The sequence below is a fragment of the Nansenia antarctica genome, assembly GCF_963989245.1.
Source record: "Nansenia antarctica genome assembly, chromosome: 19".
NCBI lineage: Eukaryota > Metazoa > Chordata > Actinopteri > Argentiniformes > Microstomatidae > Nansenia > Nansenia antarctica.
In genome coordinates this window covers 22103030-22112179 of record NC_137692.1, presented here as the reverse complement: position 1 = coordinate 22112179, position 9150 = coordinate 22103030, and the positions used below count along the sequence as shown (strand labels likewise).

The 9150-nt window shown below is 40.8% G+C and overlaps 1 protein-coding gene across 1 annotated transcript; it reads left to right on the top strand.

Moving 5' to 3' along the window:
• Positions 1-2270: 2270 nt before the first annotated feature.
• On the top strand, positions 2271-8872 carry LOC308174002 (non-structural maintenance of chromosomes element 4 homolog A-like; the record flags this gene model as incomplete). Its single annotated transcript, XM_080549055.1, has 10 exons — positions 2271-2421; positions 2957-3037; positions 3884-4014; positions 4260-4411; positions 4800-4899; positions 5696-5786; positions 5907-6001; positions 6195-6243; positions 7468-7553; positions 8801-8872. The coding sequence occupies 10 exons, from the start codon at positions 2271-2273 to the stop codon at positions 8870-8872; spliced, it is 1008 nt and encodes a 335-aa protein (XP_080405181.1).
• Positions 8873-9150: the final 278 nt, after the last annotated feature.

Below are 9150 nucleotides of genomic sequence, written 5' to 3'. Positions count from 1 at the left end.
TGCTGCTAACCCCTAACACATGCTGCTAACGCTAACACATGTTGCTAACCCCTAACACATGCTGCTAACACATGCTGCTAACCCCTAACACATGCTGCTAACCCCTAACACATGTTGCTAACCCCTAACACATGCTGCTAACCCTAACACATGCTGCTAACGCTAACACATGCTGCTAACCCCTAACACATGCTGCTAACGCTAACACATGCTGCTAACCCTAACACATGCTGCTAACGCTAACACATTGCTGCTAACCCCTAACACATGCTGCTAATGCTAACACATGCTGCTAACGCTAACACATGCTGCTAACGCTAACACATGCTGCTAACGCTAACACATGCTGTGGATCCTGTCCACAAGTATCCTGTTCAATAATTCACCATAGGGTGCCAGGTGTACAGTATGCTAATGGTGGTCATTGAATTGATATGATGAGTCATACTGCAGGTGCATGACTATAATCATACTGCAGGTGCATAAGTCCATTTGTAATTGTATTAGCTCAGTATTTACACATTTCAACAGCAGCTTAACAGTTATTAAAGGGCAGTTGGTAATTAAACAGTTGGTAGTTAAAGGGCAGTAGGTAATTAAACAGTTGGTAATTAAACAGTTGGTAATTAAACAGTAGGTAATTAAAGGGCAGTAGATTATTAAACAGTTGGTAATTAAAGGGCAGTTGGTAATTTAACAGTTTGTAATTAAACAGTTGGTAATTAAACAGTTGGTAGTTAAACAGTAGGTAATTAAACAGTTGGTAATTAAACAGTTGGTAATTAAACAGTAGGTAATTAAACAGTTGGTAATTAAACAGTTGGTAGTTAAACAGTAGGTAATTACACATTTGGTAATTAAACAGTTGGTAATTAAACAGTAGGTAATTAAACAGTAGGTAATTAAACAGTTGGTAATTAAACAGTAGGTAATTAAACAGTTGGTAATTAAACAGTTGGTAGTTAAAGGGCAGAACTATAAGCACGTCTAAAGGCCGGTTTAGGCTTCTGCGTAAAGTCGACGCCGTAGGCTACGCGTAAGCTTACGTAGTCCCGCATGACCGTGCGTAGCCTTGACGTGCTCCTCTCAAAAAATCTAACCACGCGTCAGAGCGCACGTAACCGTAAGCTCTGTGATTGGTCCGCTTGGTAGCACATGATTCAGACAAGTCTCGACTCTCTCGTCGCCCAAAATGCGGAAGTCATGACAGAAATGTCATTCACTTTTTCTGTAATTACTTATTAATAAAGATTTGAAAAATTATTATAACCATCGTATTATCTTAGTTTAATGTCATTTCAATGCATCATAGAACTTTTATTTACAACAAGCATACCAACAAAAAGATCGCTATTATGCCGCTTTGAGCTTTGAGCTCCGTTGAGTTCCTAACCGGAAGAGGCACAGCACAGGGGCTGAAAACACACTGCCACCTAGCGATGTGACGGTGTAATTGCAGCGCGGACCAACGTCGAACTATAAACTTGGATAGCCCTCGCGTAGTCTACGGCGTAGCCGCACGTAAATTCGACGCAGAAGCCTAAACCGGCCTTCACAGATGAATGTCATGTATGATAAGGCAGCAAGCTGGCTTGGAAGGGAGCTGCCAGTCAAGCGTGCAAAGGCCACGCCCACACAGCCTCAGAACTGTCTGACCAGGAAGTAGAGCCTAACTAGAAGATTATTTTCATAGTTTATTATGTGTTAACATTTTTCCTGGACACAAAATACATTTGGAACCATTTCATGTTTACTTTCCAGACCCTTAAATTACAGCAAATGCAATCAGTAATGCTTGCCTTGCTTCCACAATTTCTCCAATATTTTTTTCTCTCTAGTTTGATTGTGTGGTAGATAACTTGATATTTTGAAAGTGTGATAGATCGATAGATCGATAGATAAATAAATAGATAAATAAATAAAGGTATGTCTATCAACTTGCATTGCCATCATCACAGTGGTGTGTTTGGCGCAGGGGTTAAGGCAGCCAGCTAGAGGTCTGAAGGTTGCCTGTTCGATACTTGATTTAATTTAATGTTGTTTTTTTTACATTTAACCGAAGCCTTCATGCAAATCGATTTACAATATATATATATATACATCTGTCTAAGTGAATCACCGTGGCATTCTTAATCCAACATCCACCACAGAAGGGTTAGCTACACTTCTTTACTAATCCAAACGTTTCCCCCCCCCCCCCCCCCCCATCACGTCTCAGTTTGGAAGAGGAAAAGAGGTTAGAAGACCACAGAACACCTAATTCGTCCAAGATGAGCCGGAGAGCAGTAAACAGAGGTGAAGAGTCCACGGCCACAGGTGGTGTTGATGATGAGGCAGGATGCAGTACGGATGATGTTGATGACCCGGCTCGAAGGAGTGAGATCCGGAGCAAGTACCGAGACCTCATCAGCACGGTTCAACGTGAGTGGAGGACACTTAAGCAATATCGCACGAGAGGGAGTGTGTTATACTGAATATCAGCACGGCTGTGATTCGGTCGTAGGTACGAGGCCGCTGCACGACCTCGAGTGTGATATTGCTTTTATACAACAGTTCTACAGCGCGATTTATTAGTTAACAGTAATAAGCGACAACAGATTATGATTTGTTTGTTTATTTAATCATAAAAATAAACAAAAAATAGTTCCGCAACTGAACTTCAAATGGACGGTTGCCTAGTAACCTGAACACAAACATGTAGTCTAATTAACGGTCATTTAGTAGAACATCTGTGCGGTGGAGTGATACATAGTTAAAGGTCCCAGTGCTGTTATACTGTATATCGCAACTCATGGAATGCCTCTTGTCCAATCAAATTACTTGGTCGGAACTAACTGTTGTATAAAGCATGATAGTCTTGTTTAGGACTGCCATATTTCCCCCACTTTGTGTAACTATTTTTGACACCTTTCAGGGATACTGAGTTGGCTTGACCATTGATTATATCTGTTCACAGAAAACCGAGAGGACCTGTTGAAACCCAACAACAACCAACTCACTGAGGTTCTGGAGGAGGCCAACACACTTTTTAAAGAAGGTATGCTATGATAAATATTCTCTCTCACCTTTCTGCATAAGGCATGGGCCGGAGTCCAAAATTGTGAAGTTCATTTTCGCCCTAAGTATTTTGTCGACGGTCTCTTTTACGCCATGGAAAAGGCAGAAACCAGAATGAAGAAGAAGTAAACAATGTTAGTGAGCCCATCTGTTCGGTACGTGATAGATCTATTTTGGGAGTTGCACTTGCAATTATGAAATGCCATCGTCGCGGAGTAAGTGGCTTTGTTCAAGCCTGTTTTCTATTGTCAAACATTGTAACCTCAGGGCTGTGGTTATAGTTTCTAAATAATGTGCATTATCTTTACTGTTCAAAGAAACAACGTCACCTGTTTATTTGTGTGCGTCTCTCGTCTATCTTGGTTTACTAAACTTTATTTAAACCACACAATACCAACGATGGCATCAGTGATGTTAGTCCAGTGAATGCAAGTAAACTGTTTGAACCTTTTTATCTTAGTGAATAGAGTTTACCCACCTTGCTTTGTGTGTTATTTGTTTTAGGGTTTTCCAACCTATTCAATCCATGGTGTTCAGGGTTTAACCTACTATATTAAAAAAAGGGGGGTCACATGTAGAAACTGTTGAAATTCCTACACTGTTCATCTGATTACCCTCAATCAATGCTGAACGTCTGCACATCTTGATTGTTTCATTTCAAGTCTATTGTGGTGGTGTAAAGAGCCAAAATTATGAACGTTCTGTCAGTGTCCAAATATATATGGACCTATGAACTGTATAAGCAAAGTGCCTCTTCCCACCACCTTTCACAGTCCATTTCCCCTCCTGCTTTAATAATGACGTCGCTCTTTGTTTTCCCTCACAGTTAAACAGGCCCGGGAGGCAGTGCTGGATTCCCAGCTCCTCGTTCTAGCAACAGACCTTGGCAAAGAGAAGGCCAGACAACTGCTTGCTGGGGGATCTACCTTTGACCCGGATGCCTTCACTGAGAACCTTGTGAGTCAGAGTAGGAGGTGGTGGAGGATGAGGATAGTAGTTACTCTGATAGAAATCATCTCTAGTAATCTCCCAGAAGCAAAGTATCTTTGTCAGGGACCATATCATTGTATCTGCATTTAGCTAGCCAGATGTCAGGATGTCTATTGATATGGTTGTCACAAGTCTTGTCAAATTTGCTTGTTCAGGACTTTGTATAAGTCTGATTGCTGAAACACTGTTTGTGTTTTGGATGGATTACCCAGCTCTCCTTCATGAAGCTGAATCGTTTGGAGGATGAGGAGGAGGAAGCAGAGACGGATGGCGCAACCGGCGGCTACCTACCCGCTGATGCCTGGCAGAAGTTGGCTAAGAGCGCAGAGTGCTGCTTCAGGACAGCCCCGACCTTCCACTACATGTGAGTGTCTCCTTCTCCTTCACCTCTTTGTGAGGATCGAGACAAAGGTGTCTACCGTACTGACCAACATGTGTCTTGTTATCCGACCAGCATTTAAACCTGACTCAATTGTCACCCTATGTTCAGTCCTGAGCCTTCACTGTCGTATGTATCTGTATTTACCTGAGTTTCCTAGTAAAGTACCTACGTTTTGGATTATTGTGAACCTTGACGCCTGCGTTATTGCAGCACTTGGGTACACACACACCACTCCATCTCGTTATGTGCATGGAAGAAATTGATCAAGTTGACTAATAATAACTCATTGTTATCGTCTTGGATGATTTTCCCCTGTATTTTTGCATGGAGAGTATATCTCTGATTAATCCCAGTGTCTGTTATCTACCAGGCTGGGCTCGTTCCTGGCAGAGCCACCTCCACCAAGGCAACGGGTAGAGAGGCAGAGGAAGGTGCCCGGCCAGGAAGCCGAGAGGACCATGCCCACGCAGGTCTCTGTACTTCACACACTCAACATATCGTGGCGTTAGAATTATAAGGTTCTATCTCCATTTTTGTCAAAATTTAGTTTTTTTACATAATCTGATCCATTAGGTGTTTATTAATGCCTGTGTGGTGTTATTTTTAAAATGTTGACATTTTTTTTGACATTTTTAAAATACAAAGGTTCCATCTGACAAAACATAATGGAATGTAAAAACTTTGACGCTCAATATCTCTGAACTGCCCTAAACGGAGATAGAACCGTATAATTCTAAGCTCACGATTTGTGTTTGGAGGATAGTGATGTTACCTAATTTATGTATTTTTTAGAGGGGGGGGGGTCTACGTCTCATCCAAGTCACATGATGCGTGAGCTAACATCTTCCTGTCTGCTAAACTCCACTGCTGTTGGAATAACGTTTAGCTTCAGGCAGCTAGGTACAAGTCCAGACAGTGTGGAGTATCATTGTTAGACCACCACTAGTGCTACTAGTTATATATCACATATCAGACTCCATCTTTTGGCCAGCAACGGTAACTTTTCCGCCTACCTCAAATCTATGGACCGCTTTCAAATAAACACAACAACTCTGTAAAAAGCAAAGGAGCACAACACTTTCTGGTAGCTTTTTAGTCATACGTTTGAATACCTAATTGTTACCAATTCACACATGGTGTGGCGCTACATCATTAGGACGACATGTTTACACTTGTTTGTCATTTTAAGTGAGGTCACCCAGAGTCCAAGATGGGGGAAATAGGTCATGTTTTTTTAACTGTAGTTTGCTTGACTTTATCTTGCAGTTGATGAACTTTGAAGAATCCCACCAGCAGGCAACTGAGAAGGAGGTAGAGAGGATCCTGGGATATTTGCGAAGCTACTTTGCTGATGACCGTGAGTTTTGACTGTTGTTTTGATATATATTATATTGTATTATATATATATCGACTTGATGTTTACATTTAAGTTAATAATTGTATATCAGATCGATAGCCGTTGTGTCTCTCTTCACAGCGACATCACCTATCTCATATTATGCGTTTGTGATCGATCCCAACTCGTTCTCGCGGACAGTGGAGAACATTTTCCATACATCTTTTCTGATCAGGGTGAGTGGGCTTATGTTTGATAGGTATAGTTATCAATCGATGGGGGGGCAACCACCACTGCAGCACTGCTACTCATTTATGAGATGCAGATAGTACTGTATATACATAGGGAGATACAACTTTAAGATTCTTACATTTACTATTACATAGCCAATGGAAGAATTATTGTATTCCTATATTTTGTGTTCCTTAGGATGGTTTGGCAAAGATGTACCTGGATGACGACAAGTTGCCTTGTATCGGTAAGAAAAAAACTACATTTCCCATCACACCTTCCGTACGCATGTGTATGAGTCTTTAATGAGTAAATTTAATGAGTGTGCAGGTCGTGAGGTTCTAGGTCTATCTCCGTTTAGGGTAGTTCAGAGATATTGAGCGTCAAAGTTTTTACATTCCATTATGTTTTGTGAGATGGAACCTTTGTATTTTATGAATTACTAACAACAACAAAATCAACATTTAAAAAATAACACCACACAGGCATTAGTAAACACCTAATGGATCAGATTATGTAAAAAACTCAATTTTGACAAAAATGGAGATAGAACCTTATAATGCTAACGTCACAAGGTGTTGTGGTTGTATTAGCCGCCCTGGTAGGAGTAATATCTGTGAGGTTTCATGTTTACGAGTCCTGTTCTTGATGTTGTTTTTATCCTTGTTTTCGCAAGAATAATCCTCTCTAACTTCCTTCCCATTAATCTGCAAGAATTATCTCAGGTTGTTCTGCAGGAATAACAGGTCGTTATTAATGTGAGTGCATGTGATTCAATAATACTGGGTCATTATTAGGGGTGTAACGGATCACCTAACTCACGGATCGGATCGTGTCACGGATTTTGAGTCACGGATCGGATCATTTTTCGGATCAACACAAAACATATATTTTTTTTAATAAAAACAAAATTTTCCTTGAATTCTGTAAAAACACCACTTTTAATGTGTGAAACAAAAAAACAACATTCAAGATGTCAAAACTGATATATATATCACATATATATATATAACATCTATATATAACAACATATATATATAACAACATATATATAACATCACTGCTGCAAAGTAACAGAGTACTTTTTTTGTGTGTTTACACAATCACCCAGGCTGCTTAGCGGGTGATATGACGTGATATAATTGGGACAGAGATGAGTGAATGAATGTTGTTGTCAACTCAGTACACATGCAGAGAGTGAGAATAAAGCGCACATGATTGTTTTTCTACCGGTTACATTTGAATGAATGAATGGTCTTTATTGTCATTGCTACAGTACAGGTACCAAACAACGACATTTAGGAGGGGTGGCTCCCCTGGTGTTAGGAAGAAGAAAAAAAAAACGATTTTGCTATTGATCCGCGGTACACATGCGTTCCGAACCGTGGAGGGCGATCCGAACGGATCACGGATTATCCGTGATCCGTTACACCCCTAGTCATTATTAATGTGAGTGCTTCATGTGATTCAGCTCCTGTGGAGGAAGGGGAGGTGGAGGCTGGAGGGTCGTCCAGCCGACAGCAGTGTGTCATCGCCATCAGCCCTAAGAGCTGGAGGGTGAGGGATGCTCTAGCTCTATACCCATCACTCTAGCTCTATACTCATCACTCTAGCTCTATACCCATCACTCTAGCTCTATACCCACCACTCTAGCTCTATACCCATCACTCTAGCTCTATACCCATCACTCTAGCTCTATACCCATCACTCTAGCTCTATACCCATCACTCTAGCTCTATACCCATCACTCTAGTTCTATACTCATCACTCTAGCTCTATACTCATCACTCTAGCTCTATACCCATCACTCTAGCTCTATACTCATCACTCTAGTTCTATACCCACCACTCTAGCTCTATACCCATCACTCTAGCTCTATACCCATCACTCTAGCTCTATACTCATCACTCTAGCTCTATACCCATCACTCTAGCTCTATACCCATCACTCTAGCTCTATACTCATCACTCTAGCTCTATACCCATCACTCTAGCTCTATACTCATCACTCTAGTTCTATACTCATCACTCTAGCTCTATACCCATCACTCTAGTTCTATACCCACCACTCTAGCTCTATACCCACCACTCTAGCTCTATACCCATCACTCTAGCTCTATACCCATCACTCTAGCTCTATACTCATCACTCTAGCTCTATACTCATCACTCTAGCTCTATACTCATCACTCTAGCTCTATACTCATCACTCTAGTTCTATACCCACCACTCTAGCTCTATACCCACCACTCTAGCTCTATACCCATCACTCTAGCTCTATACCCATCACTCTAGCTCTATACTCATCACTCTAGCTCTATACTCATCACTCTAGCTCTATACCCATCACTCTAGCTCTATACCCATCACTCTAGCTCTATACTCATCACTCTAGCTCTATACTCATCACTCTAGCTCTATACTCATCACTCTAGTTCTATACCCACCACTCTAGCTCTATACCCATCACTCTAGCTCTATACTCATCACTCTAGCTCTATACCCATCACTCTAGCTCTATACTCATCACTCTAGCTCTATACCCATCACTCTAGCTCTATACTCATCACTCTAGCTCTATACCCATCACTCTAGCTCTGTACCCATCAGACCCTTTGTATCTTACTCACTAAGCTCTTCTATCTCACACACCAAACATCATATTTTTGTTCATAACTTAAAGGACTTTTTTAATGCTTAGTTAAAAGTTAATATAATTTATGTTCACACATTTGACAACCAGCTGATTGTAAAAAGGTTGTTTTATTTGATGTCATCTCATGCTTTGTTGTTTTCTGTCTCCTAGGAATTTATTGACGCCTTTGAAATAACGGAGCCCTTAATCCATGCTCCAAACACACAGGCTCAGGCAGATTGAGGCATCAATTGTTTTATAACAGAAGCTGTTAATAATCTTTTTGGGGAAATGTTAATTTGTTTAATACCACTTGTAAAGTTTGGACTGTTGTTTGACGTTATTGTTGTTTGAAGTTATTGTAGTTTGGACTGTTGTTTGACGTTATTGTTGTTTGAAGTTAATACCACTTGTAAAGTTTGGACTGTTGTTTGACGTTTAGCAATTCCGGGTTTTTGTTTCAGTTTAAAGGGTTAGCCGGTTTGTTATTTTTCATTCATGATAAACGTGTACCGTGTGGC